The 20,711-nt window shown below is 37.8% G+C and overlaps 1 protein-coding gene across 18 annotated transcripts in view; it reads left to right on the top strand.

Moving 5' to 3' along the window:
• Positions 1 to 20,711, top strand: part of CEP128 (centrosomal protein 128) — a 268,788-nt gene that overhangs the window by 63,362 nt on the left and 184,715 nt on the right. For 17 of the 18 annotated variants that reach the window (XR_013540771.1, XR_013540772.1, XM_078383704.1 and 14 more), the window contains 2 exons: positions 11,687 to 12,037; positions 15,706 to 16,356. Coding sequence is in view for 16 of the 18 variants with exons in the window: in XM_078383704.1 (XP_078239830.1) it covers positions 11,687 to 12,037; positions 15,706 to 16,356 (1,002 nt within the window). In the remaining 2 variants the exon portion in view is untranslated. The remainder of the gene's footprint in view (positions 1 to 11,686; positions 12,038 to 15,705; positions 16,357 to 20,711) is intronic. The other variant, XM_078383711.1, reaches the window with a different exon arrangement.

The following is a 20,711-nucleotide window of genomic DNA, read 5'->3' as shown; positions in this document are numbered from 1 at the left end:
TATCATTAGTTTAAAAAACTGTAATGATTTCTGTGGATTTTCAGAATCCTTTCAGAATTCTTTGCCAAGAATAAGGGAATGGAAATAATTTTCAAGATCAGTCTAATGATTTTGTACCTGATAGGGTCTTTGTGTAATCCTGCATACTAGTATTCATAATCAGTGTTTTAGAAATACAAATATTTATTATTTTAAATTGGCCATAAGCACTGGAAAAATTTAGCTTCTTGCTAACGTCTCTAAATGACAAAATTGTTGATAATATGGCTTCATATTTCTATTTCCCTTGTGAAAACACCTCTGTAATCATGGAATAGTTGAGTCTGTACTGAAGCTATGCTTTTCCAAAGGTCAGCTGGGAAAATATTGCATTGTGGAAAAATGCATAGTTCATAAAGCACTGAGAATTTATTTAAGCCAATGAAAATATGTGACTGGCTTAGCAATGTGATTCCAACTTGGAACAAAGGGTATCTTCTGGCACTGTGATGTTCTGTTTTATAATCAATGGATGAAATACATGTATTTAACAGGCCAGGCAGAAGTACTTTCTTAAATATAAGACATAACATATTTCTGCAGTGATTAAGAATTGTTCGAGGTTTCTGGAAGCATCTCTTTTTCTTCTCCCCACCTTCACTTGGTTAGGTAGTCCTGAGCTTCATTCCTCATGGGCTTTACATCTGAAAGTTAGAGAAGACATATGTCTAATACTATTTCAGGAAGTTTTCCAAAGTTCAGCATGCCACCTCCCCATCCCACAGGTAATTTATCACAATTTCTTGTCTAGATTGTCAACACTGTTTAAGTGTTACAGACTTTGGCAAGATCCTCTCTCATCAAGTAAGCCTTTGGTGCTGCTGACTTGTTTGGGATTGGCAGTCTGACTCAGGTAGTGACAGGCATCCAGTACTTTCTTGCACAAGCTCTTCCCACCTTCCCCAGCCTCCCTTTATTCCTCTCCTTGACTTTCCTAGCAGATGTTCATTGTGTTATCATTGATGGGACTTTCTCAGTCTTTCCTGTAGTAGCAGCTCCTCTGAGTGGCCACATGTTTCTTAAGGTCTTGTTTAGTAGCACATTGGCCACTTGGAGCATCTGGAACTTCAGGAAGGGTGTCAGATGGTTAGGTGGCAAAAAAGGTGAGCTGCTGCTGGAGCATGCGCAGGCATGAGCAAGGGCGCAACCCAGTGTAGCTCCATAGGTGAAACTTCTTTCTGCCAGCTCTAAAGAGGATGTAAGCCAAAGGATTAAGTCTGTCATGTCCTGGAACAATTGCTACACAACTATAGCAAAAGTGGCTTGGTAGATAGAGAGGTCAAGTACAGCCAGGAAAATCTGGATTGAAATCCAACAAAATCCCTGCTTGCACAGTTATGCTGTATTGCAGAGTTGTGCAAGTGCTTAGGCAAGCCTTTGTGCAAAAGAGGTCAAACAACCAGTTGTGCAACTGCTCACACAACTCACGGACATGGTTTTGCAACTGTCTATAAAGCCACTGGCAGAAAACTGTTTTGGATGCTACCCGTGAACTAATTTGACAATGACTAACTGCTAGTGCAACAAATCTTGTGTTAGTTCATAGTGACATGGGATATAGACCTTAGGTTCAAATTTCTCCTCAACCATGGAAAGTGCTGAGTAACTGAGGTTACTTGGGCCATTTACTCCCGAAGCTGAAGCTGTCATTCATTTGTATATGAAGAGGAAAAGAAGTTTATAGGCAGGTGTGTTTCCTCTTCCATTCAACTTTGGCTTTGGAGTGAAGACCTCTTATTTAGCTGTAATCCCCCATTAGGCCTAAACTAGGGGACCCTGACTTACTGATGGTCTTTCAATCAGAGAAAATAACCCATGATGGAGGCTCATACCTGGATTCCTTCAGATGATAGTTTCAGCTGGACCATGGCTCTCCATCTCCTGCTCACAGGAATGTTGTGATACATACATGGCGCTAAGATACCATTGCATGTTGTACTCAGCTGCCAAGAGAAAGGTTAAGTTTTTTAAAAAAAAAATCGCCATCACAGGGATGCATGCAGCAACTGGATCTAGCATAGTTCATTGCATGTGCAGATTTGGATATAGGATACAAGTTTAAGGGAATGGTTAGCTAGTACAGAAATTTTGCAGAAAGGGACCAGGCAGTTTATCATAATTTATTCTTTTTTACAAAAATAAATATGGATACTTTAAGAGATTTACTTCTTGTGAACCTTTAGAGAACTGTGTATGTCAGCAGTGTTACACTTGACTGGGAAACAAATATATTAAAACTGACAATTAAAAAAGTTAAATTTAGCTTCACTGGTGTACCTTTCAAAAGTTACCTAGACCTTAAGTTGGAAGACACATTGTACATACAAAATGCATCCATTCTGTTCTCTTTAAACTGATGTTGAACCTCATTAACCTTCATAGGCTATTTGTATTCATAAGAATTCCAAGTATCTTCTCATCAATGGTTGTCACTGATTTAATCTCTTTCTTTTCCGTTGGCTTCAAGCCAAATGAACTGAAAATAAGCCCACAGTTGACTTTACATAATGTGAAGAAGCTTTCAGAGGAAATAACAAAATGTGCAGCTTTTAAATTAAATGAAAGAAGCAGTAATTGAGAGAGGTTGCATGACTTGGTGTCATTAAAAAGCAGCTGATTTTTTTCCTTTTTCTTTTTTTGCTGAGATACTGTGTCAGTTTCATATGTATTCAGTCGTAAGTCTTTTCCAGTCACACACACACACACACACACACACACACACACACACACACACACACACACACACACACACACACACACACACACACACACACACACACACACACACACACACACACACACACACACACACACACACACACACTTTTGTTGGCATTTTTGTAAACCCCCCTTCCCTTTGCGTTCCCTTATCACAATGCAGCAAGGTGGAAAGATTGCTGGTAGAAGCAGTTCTGGGAGCAGGAAAGGAGACAATTGGCACTTGCTTCATGAATTTGCTGCTGGCATTGCTTGATCATCTTGATTCTTTCCTCATGTGTATCCCAACTTCAATAAATTGTCTAGCTGGCACGGATGTTCAGTGGGGGAGCTTTGTATTTTATTTTAATCTGGAACTTTCAACCAGTTGCTTTCTGTCACTGAAAAGTGCATACAGTTTTATGTTCTAAACAAGGATGTTTCCCTTTTATCATGAAGTTTTATATAATGTTCCTAAAATACGGGGGAAGCTGAAATAGGTGTCAGGTCAGGGATTCTGATCCGTGAACATATCCCCAAGAGCCCTACAGAACTCTGTAGACCTCTATGGAAAAATCACAGCTGGCTAATTCAGTTAAGGGTTAATTCCAGAATGAAACCAAACGATCATTGATAATCATGGCAATATTATTAAGGTATAAGTCTTTCCTGAGTGTCAAGGTACTGTATAAATGTTTGCATTGTTGCGATGATTCCAGGAAACATCAGTTAGTCTAATTCTACAAGCTTTATTTCTCTCCATTGCTTCTATCATCTGTAAGCAAGAAATACTTAAAAAGAAACATGTTAGCATATATTGAAAATGTTATTACTGTTATGAGTACTTTAGGTACAAAGGTTTAAAATATATTGCCATCCAAAAAGTCTTATAACTATGAAAAATTGCAAAATAAGAAATAATCCAAAAATAACATTTAAGCTGTAGGCAGAAATTAAATCAATTTATATTTGAATTAAAAAATAAAGGCACATTCAAAAAATGAGACTGCATCTTTAAAAATACTAAGGTTCTTAAAAGTGATAATATATAAAAGAAAATAAATGTTGTAGCCTCTAAGCATATTAAGAACACATGTGAAATAATTCTAAATGCCCACTCAACCAAACCAGTTTGAATATATGAGGAAAATCCACGATAAATGTTGTGGGTATCTGGTGTCTGTGGTGTAGTGTGAAGCATTGCCTTATAAGAGTTGAATTCCTGAATGCTTCTGTGTGTTTCTTTATCTACCTATATTTATAAATTCCTTCAATTGGCTTCACCTCCCCTCATTCTGTAAAAAAAAAAAAATCCCTTTTCCAGGGGCCTGGAGATCCAGGGCTCTTGAGCTCCAAGAAATTTTTTGAAATGGGAATCTTAATAGTTGTTGCACCTAATCTAGCATCAGAGTTTGGTAACTTAATATCTGGCATGCTGTAACAATAGCAATAATATCATTGTTATGACTAAAAAATTTACAGAGGTTGGAGTAAGAAACGGTTATAGCATAAAAGATCTGGAATCCCCAGATCATGGAAAGCCAGAATATTTTGATTACAGAGAGTACAAACCAATAAGATCTGCAAACACCACCTCTATATTTACAAACAGTAACGCATGCATGTTCAGGTGTCAGGATGTAATGGCACTGTGATCTTGCTCTGCGGAAAAGCTAGCTAATTGTTTTGAAATAACTATAATACATTATTGTTCAAGCCTCAATTTTAAAAGCACTTTCATTTTCAGGGCTACTTATTCTATACTCCCTCTTATTTTATTTTTAAAAATCACTATATGTACAGAATTTCCAACCTTGACTTTGGAGTGTTTATTATTATACTTTGCTGAATCTTTTTTATTGCTGATCAGTCTTTGTGCACATTATCAGCTCAGCGAGCCAAAATTACATATGTATTTTTGTAATTTCTGCACTTTTTGCACATGCAGAACCAAGCCAGTTCACAATGTCAATTAAAAATGATACAGTAATAACTTCAGGCAACTCCAACTTGCCTCTTTTCTAGCTGTATTTATCTACATTGCTTCTAACTTCCCTTTTTTGAAATAGCAAGTCTAAAATTCATTGAAGACAATCATACAATTGTGAGGAAAAGATGTAGGCACAAATACTTAAAATCCAAAAGTCTTAGTCATGTAAAACTATAGGTACATACACTTAAACAAGGTCCAGAATCTCTGAAAAGTTGCACACATTCTAACACAAAGCTTCAATTGTAGTTGAAAGAAAAATCATATAGAATAAAGAAGCTTACAACTCCAAAAGATAGAAAATCCATCTCTAAAAACAATTAAAAATACAAAACAGTATTCACTGTTGTTTTTGTCTCTCAGATATTGCTTCTCACTCACTGATTAAAGTGTGAGAAACAATATCTATTTGAAGTTTTGTTTAGCTATTCTGCTATGAAGCAGCAGATACTCCCCACTTGTTAGTTGCAGTTGTTTACTCTCCCCACTTCCCAGCATCCATGACAGCCAAGAAGTAAAAAATAAACAACACAAATAATACACCTGCCCAGAAGCAGTTAATTGCCTGTATTTATCCTTTAGATGTCAGTGTCTACTATTTTCTTATCTCCTGTGTATACATTTGATAGCAAAATGGTACTGGAGACTGCCAAATAATTGTTGTGATCTCAGTGATCTTACTCGCTGGACTGGTTCATTGTTTTAAAAACCCTGGTAGTAAACATTTTCATGCTGCATGTTTAAAAGTAATTTACTTTTAAGGGAAATTTAGGGTAATTTCTATACCCCCTTATAATTATTCTAACACCTTAAAACAGACAAGGTGTCATGTCTTACCTGCTACCACAGCTGTGTCATATTATGCTTTTCTCTATTTCCTATGGGTTTAGAATACTGTATCATTTAGAGTAAAATATAGTATTGTAGGGATCAAGTAATGGCTTGTGTGTGTTTTATGTGCTATCAAGTCAGAGCTGACTTACAGCAACCATAACAGAGCTTTCCAGGCAAGTAAGATATTTTAAGGAGTAAAATTTTGTCTGATTTTACAAATAAAACAGAAGTCATGTAGAATCCAGAGTAATGTGTGTTGTGGCATTAAATGTTATTTTTTAAACTCAATATACCAAACTTAAGGTAGACAAAGAAGTCTGATTTTATTTGAAAAGTTCTTTTAATTTCTGTTTCAAAATGAAGGAATTATTGGTAGGTGTAGTTTAGCATTTTTACTATTAGCATTTATTAGCATCTTCAGTGCCTACAGTCTTTTAGTGATACAGTGGTGCCTCGCATAACGAGCACACCGTTTAACGACGAATCCGCATAGCGACACATTTTTTGTGATCGCATTGCGATGTTTAGATAGGCTAAACATCGCATTGCAATGATCGGTAAGCGTTTCGCTTATCGATCTTCGCATTGCGATGTTTAGAAAACAGCTGATTGGCAGTTCCAAAATGGCCACCAGATCAGCAAAATGGCCACCCGCAGCGTTTTCGCTCCCTGCCCTCGCTTACCGGGCAGCGAAAATGGCAGCCAGATGGGAGAATCTTCGCTTACCGGTGAGTTTTTCCCCCATAGGAACGCATTAAATGGAGTTTAATGCATTCCTATGGGGTTCCCTTCCCGCATAGCGACAAATCCGGATAGCGATGTTAATCCTGGAATGGATTAACGTCGCTATGCGGGGCACCACTGTAATGCAAAACAGCTTTGTAAGGAGTTTACAATCTAAATCGAGAATGGTGTATCTGGTTGAATGGTGTTCCTCCCCTTCTACCCACAACTTATTGTGCTTTATCAACAGCTGCCATCCTGTTCTTGGCTTCTTCAAAGTAAACCCTCCTGTGTTCAGTAGAGCTTATTCTGAGATACAGTACATTAGTATAGGCACACTGCCCAGGAGGTTAATCCAGTCTTCATAGACCCTGAATTAAAAATTGGGAGTTCAAGAAAGAAGAATGTGAAACCAATGTTTTCTCCCTGTCTTGTAGGAAGCAACATGTTGCAAAGTGAGGAAATAGAAATACAGTGCTTAAGACAGTTCTGGTAGCCAGTAGATGTTTAACAATAAAAGCAATTTCCCTCCTCACTAATATGTGTGCAATATATGTGTAAAATGCCTTGTAAGGAGGACTTATTGCCTGATACTTGCCTAGGATCTGGCCTTATGTATTCAATTATTAGCAGATTATTTTGTAAAGGGAAGGCTTGCCTCATAGTCTGTCCAGTATGCTGGACAAATACTGTATTGTCTTGAAGAATACAGTAGTTACACCTTTATTGGAGAGCACTTATTAGTCACTCATAAGTCATGCCTGCAGTTAAAGAAAGAACAAGCTGCTGTTAGCTGTAGAAGACAGTATAAAGCTGTGTTGTGATAAATGGTCCAATTCAGCATAAAGTGATTTGCTTCATAGGACTTTAGGTATTACAGAATAATTCCTTCAAAACATTTCTGTTCTATTGAATTTAAGCTGCTCTGAGCTGTTAAGATAAAATGGAAGTTTAGGAAAAGCTGTTTGAAGACCCAGCATCTTTTTCCCCACTGTAGCCAACCAGATACTTCTGGGAAGTCCACAAGCAGAAAGGACGGGAGGTCAACAGAGGGACAAGCTGAATAAAAAGTACATTTTAAAAACCCCACTGTCAGAAAATGACTGTGTTTACTATCTTGCCACTCAGACATCAGGTTGTTTTGACAGTTTGCTATGAAAAGCATCATGTATGTGTGTGGTAGTTTTGGGTTGACATGCCACACTCTATTTTTCAGTCTTAAGACCTTTTAGTTTGGGGAAGGAATATAAATTTTCTTGACCTTAAAATACTTATAACAAATTTTTAAAACTTCTAGGCCTGGAAAACAGAATGCAGTAATTAGTGGATAATATTATTTTTGGGGTAACTGCAGGCACCAGTTATATTTCCAACAACACTAGAGAATATTCCAGTTATGTGGTTTGTATATTGTAGGATAAGTGTGGCCAGAAACATAAAACCTAGCTGATTTCATTTAAAGCAACATCCCAGAGATGAGAAACAAAGTATTCTACATTTTACAGCTGAAGTTATTAAATTCTAAATATAAAAGTAGCATTTTTCCTATTGCTAGCATTTTATTGGTCAGTCATTACTGAACACCATCATGCACTTAAAATGATATTAAATAAAGGTACTGAAGTTGGCAGCAAATAAAACCATGCTAGCTATAAAGCAATAAGAATCTATTTTAGATATAATAGACCTTTCAGACCAAATAAAACTCAATATAGAACAGATAACTGTTGAACAGATTTCAGCACAATGAAAAATCCTTTATTCTTCCTGTATGTAAATAGAGGGGGGTAAAAAATACTGAAGACTGAACCCATGAACTCTGGGTAGGGTTGGGAATGACTGAGATGAGGCACTGACACAGGTTCCACAGAAAAACCTGGTCCGGTTTCAGAAGCAGGGCATGCAGAAGACTTAAATCTGAAGTCGAGGATACTACAAAAGAAGCTGAAACAGGAGAGGATAGGTAGATTGACTGAGACGTTTGAAGGCTGAGAAGTAGGCAAGCAAAGAGTTTGAAATAGGCAGGTTGAAAAGATGGAGGTACTGGGAAGCCAGGAAGATGAGGTCAGAATCTACTGCTGCTCTAGGAAAGATCCAAAGCTTGACTTAGACATGTATCTAGGGAAGAGCTAGCATACTTCCTGGAAGCTGGCAAGATGCTTTGATCTTCATCGGCTCACCACAGTGATAATAGAGCTCAACACAAGAGAAAACCTAATAGGTCCTGATTTCAATGCTTCTGTTATACAGCCATTTGCAATTACATATTTTATTTGTTGGTGCAATAAATAGTAATTGTTAATCAGCTCACACTTGGAAAGTCTGGAAAAAAGAATTTGAAATGTATAAATCCCAATCCCCTGTTGAAAGTCAGAATGGGAAAACCAAAGTGGTTTTTTGTGCGCTTTAATTACAGCATGCATTGCACTCTTAATTTTGGGCTTTTAAAACACAGTGAAAAAGAGGTAAGTCCAGGTTTTTCTCCATCATTATAACATTTTCTTAAGCCTTAGTTTATTGCAGTATACTCTGATGGCCTGTCCTTGTTTAGGTGCACTAAGTAGTGTTGTCATGTGATAATTTACTGATCACCCAGTTAAAAGAAGTGGGTTCAGTTTTTTGTTCCAATTCCTTCTTTTAAAGATCTGGAGAAGACAGCTTAAAATAGAAAATAATATTAGTGAAGGGACAGAAAAAAATCTAAATGGCTTTTCCACTACTGGCATAACACAGTTATAGTATGTCAGAACTATTTAATATAGGATGACGAAATAAAGCATAACCATAGGAAGGAGGGTTGTTTCAGTGTCATGCTGTGTGGGAGGTCAGTAATGTCATCCAGTGAGATCTCTGGTGCGGTTCAAAAGATGCACCATTCATGTTGTGATAGATGCACATTGTTTCAAATACCTTTTGACCTTGCAGTCACCTTATGTACAGACAGAAGTATTCCTTGGGAAGGAGTAGTTATCACCATGCTCAAAAGCTGTCCCAGGGAGTTGTTGCATCTAAAAAGGTTCTACAAGTGGCAGTTACATCCAGCCCATTGTCCTTGCAACAAAGTGCTATGAATTGTCCAAAGGGAAAATGAGCAAGCTGTAATCACGCATTGAATCTCTTTGAAATCAGTGGACCCAGGCCTCATGCTCTGGAGAGGACACTCCAGCTTCGCATACCGCGTCAAAGACACATGGCCATGCAAACCATGTGCAATGTTAGTAACAGAAGCATTTTAATGGTGCATTATAATTGTGTTTCACAAAAGCTATAGTTTTTGCAATTTTTTTGTTATATTTACACTGCAGTTATTCTGTGTTATAAAGAACTCTCTCTCTTTCTCTTGGCAGTCTAGCTGTCTTAAACACAGGAAGATTTATTTCTCTTCCTAGAAAGTTCTGGGTTTTTCCCCTCTTCAAATGGTAAAAAATGTGAATATACATTTTGTGTAATTTTATTAACAGATTAGAATTGTTCTGATTCCAGGCAGACAGACAGCTGATGTCTTAAAATTAATTATGTGCCCTTATGCTTCAAGCAGATGATCTTAGCGAAAATTTTGATTATATATTTTGGATGGAAAATATTAACTCCTAATAAAATAGACTTCATTATTTTTGTATGATAAGATAAATGTCTTCAATTAATGTAACAATATTCTCTACTTTGCTTAAGCTTTGAATCTTGTTTCATTAACTACTACATGGAGGCAATAGTTGTACATACAAGATGTTTTCTCATAGGGTTGGTAGAGAAATAATTATTTTTAATGACCCAGAAAGGCTGAAGATGCTATTATTTAGGACTGGTGTCTTTTAATATTATCACCAGATGGGAAGCAATTATAGCTGATGAAAAGAAGATAATCTAGCACAGGAGAATGAAGGTGAGACATTTTTACAAAATTTGTGGGAGACTAAATGTAATGACTTCTGATAGATTTTGTCTTTGTCCCTTCCCATCTGTCAGGGTCAGATTTTAAATCCATTGATCTTAGGGGTTATGTTTAATTAACACAAATCTCAGCTAAGCAAATGAAACATCACTTTTTAGATATTTGAAGAAGAAAAGTTTTCTAATGTGCTTGGTGGTCCCAAAAAGTGCATAAATTGAATAAAATAACTAAATGGTTACCAAAGCAGGAAGGCATGTCTTCTACACTTAAGAAATAGTTCAGTGATCGTTTCAGTTACTGTATAATGGCCACAGTACTAAAAGTGTTGTTTCCACTTGTGTACAATGCTGATCTTTGGGATGGGACCAAAATGTTTCATATATCTAGCCGGCTAAAGAACTTTCGTCTATCTTGCAAAAAAAAAAGAAAAAAAAAGAAAAAGAAAAAGAAAAAAAAGATGATACCTAGAAGTAGTCCAGATAGACGGGGTATAAATCAAATAAATAAATAAGTAAATAAAATTAATAGTGCATGATGTGTTAGGAAGCTTTGACATCCATAGCAGTGATTTTCAAACTGTTGCAGCAAGGCTGGTCCAGATCTTTTCAGTGGGAGAATGAATAATGGCAGACACATATATATTAATAGCATACTATGTTGTGGCATTTTAGTTGTTCCCAATTAAAAAATATACCCGACTATGCGGTGTTGCCCTTTTCCTTATGGATCAAAATGACATCCTTTGGTTTTCGTACACTTTCCTGTAAATCAGTTTCTTTATTCTTACTTTGCTGTGTAGAATGTAGCTTTGGAGAATATTCTGTATTTTGTGTATTTTAAGGTATACTTTCTATGAATGTGAGGCCAGGAGACTTAGCTAGTGTGTCCACGTAGACTGTCTTTGTTTCTTTGTACCTATGAAGCACATAGATCCTGGGTGGGTAAAGTGCAGCCTCTGGATATTGTACGACTACTAGTCCTAGCATTCCCCAACATTGGTTATACTGATTAGAGCTGATGAGCAATGCAGCAACATCTAGAGCTTGGCTTGTCCTTGATGCAAAGTGTTCTGTAGCAAACTGAGTTGCCTTGAGAGAGAAATTAATGTGGAAGGGGCTGTGGTGTAGCAGGCAGGTAATTTTAAAACCCACTGTTCACAAAGATATATCATTTTGCAGAACATGATTTTTGACTAGGTATCTGACTGCTAGGTATCTGTATCTTTTTTTAAAATTGGTTCTGCAGGAGAGGGGAGATAAATGTCTTTGAAAACTGTCCTTAATACCTTCTATAAGGCTGTGAAGTTGGGATATTTTCAACTAATTATTCTATTAAAGATGGCAAGCAAATGTGTTATGAATAGACAAAGCTGTAGGAGACCGGGAAAAAATTGCTTTTGGTGCTTTCTGTGTGACTTGAAGCTCTTCTGCTCCTGAGACAACCTGCAGTATGTATGTATATGACTGTATTCCCCAGGGAGCAATCTTTTAATGTATTATGATCCCTTCTAGGTGTTAACATCTGACTTAGACAAGAGGGAGACTCAGCAGCAAAGAATGCTGAATCAGCTGAAAGAGATACAGAACAACTACAAGGCCTGTGAGGATGAGTGCAAAGCTGCAGAACTCCAGGTGACTGAATTGGCTCAGCAACTAGAAGAGTCAACTAAGGAAGCAGAGAAGTACCTCTCTGAATTCAGACAATCTGAAGCACTCAGGCTAGAGAATGAGAAGAAGAAAGAGGAATTAAAACTGAAAGCTCAGGAATCTATTAGGCACTGGAAGCTAAGATGTAAGAAACTGGAGCATGAAATAAGAAAACAGACTGAACTTCACAACCAGTTGATGGAAAAGAACACTCTGGTATGGACCTTCTTTATTCTTTATTTTCTCTTTAAACCAACAGCTGTGATAAGGTTCCTTCTCCTTGCCAGGGTCAGGACACTTAAGAATATGTATATGTAAAACATATATAGAAATTGCACACTTTAAAAACCATTTAATTGATAATAGAGCATTGAGCAGGAAGAGAAAGGAAAAGAAATGGTTTTCATCAGATACAGGTGAATAGTGCTATTCCCCACTGTGCCTACTAGGAGAAGAGCCAGCCTGTGTAGCTTTGGGCAAGCTGCACAGTCCCAGAACTGCCCCCAGAAGAAGGCAATAATAAACAACTTCTGAGTATTCTCTACCAAGAAAACCCTGGAAAGCATCACCATAAATCAGTTTTCACTTGATGGTGCACAATTATTATTATAGTCTAGAACATCTCAGCAGGCAGCTGATGCAATGTATTAACTGTAAACAATACGCCTTTCCATTCATATTTGGAAACTTTGATTGACTTAGGATCCCCAAATGCATGTGGACAGGTGATTAAGGATGTGTATGTGCACATGTGACTTTTCTAGATGTTGATCTGTTTCAGTAGGGCTGTCCTTAAAACAGGGTTCTGGGCTGCACTGTGTGTTGCCCAGTGTCCTGTTTCCAGCAATAACTTGCCAGAAAAGCTTAGAGAAGGCCAACAAGCCCTATTATACAGTTGCTCTGGGAAGTGTTGGTTTTTCTGCAGTCAACCCTTCACTGGGTAAAGCATTGAATTGCCATACTAGATATAGTCAGTTTGAAGAGACATATAACCAGCCACTTGGTTGCTGATTTGAATTAGTAGACAATAAAAATACAATTAGATGGCTGAATAGCTCAGTTGTTCAAGTATCTGACTATGGAGCTAGAAGTTGTAGTTTTATTCCTTACTGTGCCTCTTGGGATAACAGCCAGCCTATGTAGCCATGGGCAAGCTGCACAATCCCAGGGTGCCCCCACAAGAAGGGAATAGTAAATCCCTTCTATGTTTTCTCTGCCTAGAAAACCGTGGAAAGGGTCACTTTAAGTCACAACCAGTTTGATGGCACACAATTATATTGTATATTGACTAATAAGGTTTTACAAAAGAAATTAATAATGTGTAAAAACTTTTAATTACACCTTTTGGAATTGCACAACTTCTATAATGACAAAATAACATTTCCTGGTAACTACTGGTTCTCGGAACAACAAATTCAATAGGATCATCTGGTGTGCTGTTTGGGATCTTTGAGGATTCTGCTCACTCCCATCCTCACCTTGTTTTATTTTTCCTTTGTCCACCATACAGTATTGAGATCTCTAGGCATTCATATTTTACAGGCTTAGAAGGCTGTGATTTTCTGAAAATTTTCTCTTAGCGGTAATCAGCAGGAAAGTTAGTATTTAGAGCAGCAATTAGCATTTTCAATTCAAAGTTCATGAATGATGTCCAGAAGCAGAAGTGACCTCCAAGACTTAAAGAAGGAGCAGTTTTGATGTGATAATATGTACGGGAAGAAAATGAGTGGTGTGAAAATAGTAGATTAGTCTTCTACCCTAGAGGTGAAAACACAAAGGAAGGGTAGCTATGGCAGATGGCCATCAGAAGACTGAAGATTTGAAAGCAGTAATTAAGTAGTTCATTGCTATTTGAAAACAACCAATGTATTAAAAAATGGTTTTGACAGGGGAGGACTGTTTTGTAGTCCCAAAAGGCTGAAATGTGATGCATTCCAGGGCTGAGAAGTAGGTGGAATTTCATTGCTTCTGTGCTTTATAATTAACCATGCACTTACTTCACATTCTGTCAAAAGCAAATTAGTGGTATTTAAAAATTGCCTGTCTAAATAAGATAAACGTAAAGAAGAACCATATAGCTTGAAAAAGCTCTGGTATGCTCAAACATTTCAGGGGGGAACACTCCATCTAGAATATTGACAGTGAGGACCACTGCACAGGTGGCACCATGGTGGCCTCCATGTTAGTTAGCATTCCTGATGTCCTGCTGCCTCCATTGCTGCTACATGTCAAGAATATTAATAACTAATATGTGTGCTGTAAGAATCCATGGCTAGGCAAGATAGGTGAGAAGGTTATAGGTGTAGAGGGGACAGTGTGAGTTTAACTCGAATTTAAATAACAGCTTTCAGGAAGGGGGTTGGGTGGATCAAGGGTGAGAGTGATGAGAACCTGTAGTTAAAGGTTCTACTGATTTATTTCTAATATATAATAAATGTGTAAAATCAACATTAAACCTGTAAAACTTTGGTTTATAGTTTTTATATTGGTTTACTGTGCTTTGTTGGCTGTATAGCTTAGTGGTTTAGGTAACTGACTGTGGAGCCAGAGGTTGAAAGTTCTGTTCCCCAGTATACCTCCTTGAATAAGATCCAGTCTGTGTGGTCTTGGGGTAAGCTACACAGTCCCAGGGCAATCCCAGAAAAAAGGAATGGTCAACCGCTTCTATTCATTTCCTAGACAACCCTGGAATGGGTCACTATAAGTCAGAATCGATTAACTTCTGCAAACCTTACATGAACGTCAGCAGGCTTCTGGTCATTAGCTACAGAGTATTCAATGTGATCCATAGTAATTTTATATATACAGTATCTCAGTTCAATGCATTCCAGTGGGGGGAAAATTCACCAAAAGTTAATGAAGACTCAGAACAAAGCCAAATTAAGTTTGCAAATGTTTTACAAGGTGCACTAACGATTCCAAGCATTTAAAACAGGTTTCAAACATTTTAAGACACTTTTAAATTAGCAAAAACAGACATCGTTAACTGAAAATCGCCCATAGAGAACATCGTTAAACGATGCGGAAAATTCCTTTTAAAAACCCATCGCTAAGCGAATACATCGTTAAACGAAGCAATCGCTAAGCGAGGCACCACTGTATGTGTGTGTGTGTGTGTGTGTGTGTGTGTATATATATATATATATATATATATATATATATATATATATATATATATATATATATATATATATATATATATATATATATATATATATATATATATATATATATATATATATATATATAAAATTACCATGGATCACATTGAATACTCTCTAGCTAATGACCAGAATCCTGCTGACGTTCATGTAAGGTTTCAGAAGTTGCTGCAGCTCATTGCAACTAATTGACAAGATGCCCAGGTGTTGGTTGCAGTCACACATCTGACTGTGTATCTGAGAGGAACCATGTCAATTAACTGTGATTTGTCGTAGCCAAGTATACAACCCTGATGTGCGCACTACGAGGCTTTTGATTAGTCAGTCAGCGAAGCAAGTGAGCAAGCAAGCATATTATTTATTTATTTAATTAATTCCTCTCCTGCTTAAACTGCTTCTAAACTGAACATGTCTCAAATAAATAATGAAGAGATTTTCAAGAAATGGAAAATTAATGGAAATGCTCAGTGTTTTCCAACTTTCTGCTAAGTGTGATCTTGGGCTGTTCTCCACCTTCTCACATACCAGGTGAGCAGCTTATGGTCCTTCAGACCTTGTTGGACAGGAACTCCTATCACCCAACACCACTGGCATATACTGGGTAGGCCTGATGTGAGTTGTAGTCCAATAACATCTGGAAGGCCTCATGTTATCTTCTTCTGCCATAATAGCATTTTAGACACCCTTTGGTTCTTTTTTCAACCTCTTACTGTTGAACTATAGGTTCTTAAAGAGAAGGATGACTTGAAGAGTCAGCTGCTTTCAGCTATGCACCAGATGGAAAACCTTCAGAAGGAACTGACTGATGTTCTTGAGAAGAGGGCCAAACAAGAAGAGGAGCTGCATTGTAAAGAAGTGAAGCTCAATGAAACTATATCACTACATATGGCACTTGAGCAGGAGATCAGGGATGTCAGAGAAACTGCAAATAAGCTGGAGAATGAGTTGCAAAAGCAAAGTCTGACACATACACAGATAAGAACTGATAAACAGCATTTAGAGGAAGAGCTTGCAACTATTAACATGATACATGAAAAAGACCAGGCAAGACTTCTAGATATGCAAGCTGCCATAAAAAACTTGAGTGTTATTAGGGCTGAATTGACCAACCAACTGGCAGAGGAGGAAAGATCCAAGAAGGAGCTACAGAAGACCTTGGCCGAGCTTCAGAAACAACAGGAATCTAGTCAGGAAGAGATGGCTACAGTCAGTAAGCAACTGAAGTTGGAGAGAGATGTTCACAAACAAGAGTTGACCGAACTTCAATCAGAGTTGCAACGAGTGAAAAGTAAACATGACCAACGTGTTCAGGAGATGATGAACCTATTCAGCCAAGAAAAGGAAGAGGCAGATAGTCACGTTGGAATGTTGAAGGTATCTGTGTAGGGCGGTCAATCCCCCTTTCATTATTTTACTTGCATTTGTGTGTGTGGTGTGGTCATCAGAACTACTGACCAGGTGGTTTTCTCAATGTCTGTGAAACAGTTATGAAACAACAGTCAAAACAAGAGAAGCTGCACAAATCCTTCTTGTATAGAGGTAGTACTGTATGCTGACTAATATCACAGATTGCCTTTATATGTCTTGGTCTTTGCCAGTCTTGCTTTTTCTGTGCATATTTCCATCCTCATTTTTGAGATGCTCTCAGGATATGCTGCTGTTGTGTGCCATTAAGTTGTTTTGAACTTATCGTGACTTTGTAAATTAATGAACTCCAAAAGCCCTGTGTGGGTTTTGCAAACTGAAGACCACGATTTCCTTCATACTCACTATGTCCATTTTTCTTTTTCTACTGCCATCAACTTTTTCTAGTGTTACTGTCTTTTGTCTCCTCTTATGATATCCAAAGTATGGTTGACTCAGTTTAATTATTTCAGCTTTTAATGAGAGGTCAGGCTTGATCTGACATAAAATTGACTTCTTTGTCTTTCTACATGGTATCCATTAAGCTCTCTTCCAATACCACTTTTTGAATAATTTGATCCCCCTCCTTGTAAGCTTTCTTCATTGTCCTGCTTTCACATCCATACCTTGTATTTGAAATACCACAGTATTAATGTTCCTAGCTTTGCTTTCTAGTAATATATCCATATAGATCTTTTTCAGTTCCTTCAAGACCTTCCAAATCTCAAATCTCTGATTTCTTGGCTGCAATCTCCATTTTGAGTGATGACTGAACAAAAAATTATAAAACATTTGATAGTTACGACTTCTTTATTGTCACCCTAAAGTTATGTAATTCTTCTCTAGTCATGATCTAGTCATGTCTTAATATTCAGCTGTATCCTGTTTTGGCACTTACTTCTTTAAGACTAATTAGTAATCATTTCAAGTAATTGCCATTTTTTTGCCAGTAATATAGTGGCATCTGCATATCTTAAATTATAGAGCTTTCTACTATGGATTTTCACTCTTCCTTCATCTAAATCTAAGTCAATTTAGGTAGAGGAGTAGTACAGGAATACCTGGCTACTCTAAATGAATTCAAGTCTCTAGGTCCAGACGAATTACATCCAAGGATATTAAAAGAACTGGCAGAAGTAATTTCAGCATCATAGGCAATAATATTTGAGAATTCTTGGAGAACAGGAGAAGTCCCCACAGACTGGAGGAGAGCAAATGCTGTCCCTATCTTCAAAAAGGGAAAAAAGAATAGCCAAATAATGATTGCCCAGTCAGCCTGACATCAATTCCCAGAAAATGTGTAGCCTGTATAATTAAATTGTAAACCGCCCGGAGAGTGCTTGTAGCGCTATGGGGTGGTATATACGTCCAATAAATAAATAAATAAATAAATAAATAAATAAATAAATAAATAAATAAATAAATAAATAAATAAATAAATAAATAAATAAATAAATAAATAAATAAATAAATAAATAAATAAATAAATAAATAAATAAATATTCTAGAGCATATGATTAAACAGACAGTTTCTTATGTAGAAAGCAATGCTGTCATCATTAAAAGTCAGGATGGGTTTTTCAAAAACAAGTCATGTCAGACTAATCTGATATCTTTTTTGATAGAGTTACAGGCTTGATAGATGAAGGAAATGTTGTGGATGTAGCATATCTTGATTTCAATAAGGCCTTTGACAAAGTTCACCATGATATTCTTGCAAGGAAGCTAGTACAATGTGGTGCTAGACAGTGCTACTGTTTGGTGGATTTGTAATTGTCTGACTGACCGAATCCAAAGGGTGCTTACCAATGGCTTCTGTTCATCCTGGAGAGAGGTAACTAGTGGAGTGTCTCAGGGTTCAATTCTCGGCCCTGTGCTATTCAACATTGTTATTAATGACTTAGATGAAGGAATAGAGAGTACTTATGCTGATTAAATTTGCAGATGATACAAAATTGGGAGGGGTTGCTAATTCCCCAGAGGGCAGGATTAAAATTCAAAATGACCTAGACAGATTAGGTTTGGGGGCAAAAACTAACAAAATGAATTTCAGCAGGGAGAAATGTAAGGTCCTACACCTAGGCAGAAAAAATGAACTGCATAGATACAGTGTAGGATGGAAGACACCTGGCTAGACAACAGTGCCCGTGAAAGGGATCTAGGAGTCTTGATAGACCACATACTGAACATGAGTCAGCAGTGTGATGTGGCTGCCAAGAAAACCAATGCAATTCTTGGTTGCATCAATAGGAATATAGTGTCTAGATCAAGAGAAGTGATAGTACCGCTCTATTCTGCTTTGGTCAGACCTCACCTGGAGTATTGTGTCCAGTTCTGGGCACCTCAATTCAGGAAGGATGTTGACAACCTGGAACTTGTCCAGAGGAGGGCGACCAAAATGGTCAAAGGTCTGGAAGCCATGTCCTATGAGGAGCGGCTTAGAGAGCTGGGAATGTTTAGCCTTACAAAAAGAAGGTTAAGAAGGGACATGGTAGACATGTTTCAATATGTGAAGGGATATCATGTCGAGGAAGGGACAGGTTTGTTTTCCAAGGCTCCAGATACCAGGCCAAGGAGCAATGGCTTCAAACTACAGGAAAAGAGATTCCACCTGAATCTCAGAAGAACTTCCTGACAGAGCTGGCCGGCCGTGGAATAGGCTGCCTCGGAGTATGGTGGAGTCTCCTTCTTTGGAGGTTTTTAAGCAGAGGCTGGATGGCCATCTGTTGGGAGTGCTTTGATGGAGTTCCTGCATGGCAGGGGCTTGGACTCAATGGCCCCTGTGGTCTCTTCCAACTCTGTGATTCTATGATTCTATTGTATGTTATGTTCTGCAAATGGATTCAGCAGATAGGGAGATAAAATATACCTGTGCCTGACAACTTTGTCAATGGAAAACCATTATTTTTCTCCATATTCTATCTTAACAGTAGTTTCTTGTCCAGAGTATAGGTTACATATCAGGATAAACACATGTTGTGGCACACATGTGGGTTGTTTCTTTTAAAAGATTCTACAGCTTTCATGATTCACATAAAGGCTTTTCTATAATCTGTAAAGTACAAAACCCCTTGTTGTCTGAAATTGTCGGCATATTCCTGTAGCCAAACAACATACATATGCAACATGATCTCTAATGCTTTTTCCTTCTTGGAATCCAGCTTGAACATCTGGCATTTTAGGAACTTTTATTTGCATAGTTTATATATTCTGGTTCTCTGTGATGAGGAGGAGCCAGAGGTTGTGTAGGGCCCTAAAGCTACTGGTAGACATCTTATCTGTCCACCCTCTTCGGAAATGTCACAGGCATTAGCTACATTGTTTCACGGTTCGGTATGTTCAGTTAAAGTTTTCGTTTTAAGAGAACAAATTATAGCAGATATTCTCCAGAAACCTTGCATGGTGCTGTTCTACATATCCCTACTGCTCTTCCCCACCCTCAGTAATTGCAGGTATCTTTAGAGAATTTATTTGCATTTTTAACAGTGCTGGGCTAATCTCAATGGTTGCAGGAAGATATCAGACTACCAGGCAGGAATGTGGTATCATTATGGTTTAGAAAAGTCAAGAAACAGGGCAGCCTTATTTTCATGGTTTTTCTGGGTTTTTCAAGCTCTTTGGCCATGTTCTGAAGGTTGTTCTTCCTGACGTTTCGCCAGTCTCTGTGGCCGGCATCTTCAGAGGACAACAACCTGTACTCTGGTGTAGTTGGCTTGGGAGTGCAGTATTTATGGCTGTGAGATAGGCTTTTGTCTTTACCTGTAGATGTGTGATTAGTGTGTATTGTTGTGGGTGTATTGTTGTGCTAAGGGGAAGAGATTATCTGTTCCTGTGGTTGATGGGTGTCATTAGCTGGTCTTTTGTGTGTAGTGATCCCCTGTCCTTGTGGGTGGGTAGAGTTTGTTGACCTTTTGCACGTAGTATGTTTGATAGCTGGGAGCCAAGTTTTGTTGAACTTCATACTTTCCTCTTTTTTGTTGAAACTGTGCTTGTGGATTTCAATGGCTTCCCTGTGCAGTCTGACGTAATGATTGCTGGTGTTGTCCAGTATTTCAGTATTTTGAAATAGAATTTCATGTCCAGTTTGTTTCAGGGCATGTTCAGTTACAGTGGGGTCTTGACTTAAGAACGACTTGAGTTAAGAACATTTTGACTTAAGAACCACTCTCATAGGAAAATATTGACTTGACTTACATACTTAGATTTGAGTTAAGAACTGAAAAAAACACCACGTGGGAGGCAGGGAAAGTGCAAAATGTGAACTTTCAGTTAACTGTTGGCCAGTGAAAAGGGTGCCTGTCTGCTTCCTCACTCCTCCCAGCGTT

This window comes from Pogona vitticeps, chromosome 1 (genome assembly GCF_051106095.1).
Source record: "Pogona vitticeps strain Pit_001003342236 chromosome 1, PviZW2.1, whole genome shotgun sequence".
Classification (NCBI taxonomy): domain Eukaryota; kingdom Metazoa; phylum Chordata; class Lepidosauria; order Squamata; family Agamidae; genus Pogona; species Pogona vitticeps.
Note: the sequence above shows the minus strand (reverse complement) of the source record. Positions and strands in the feature narration are given on the sequence as shown.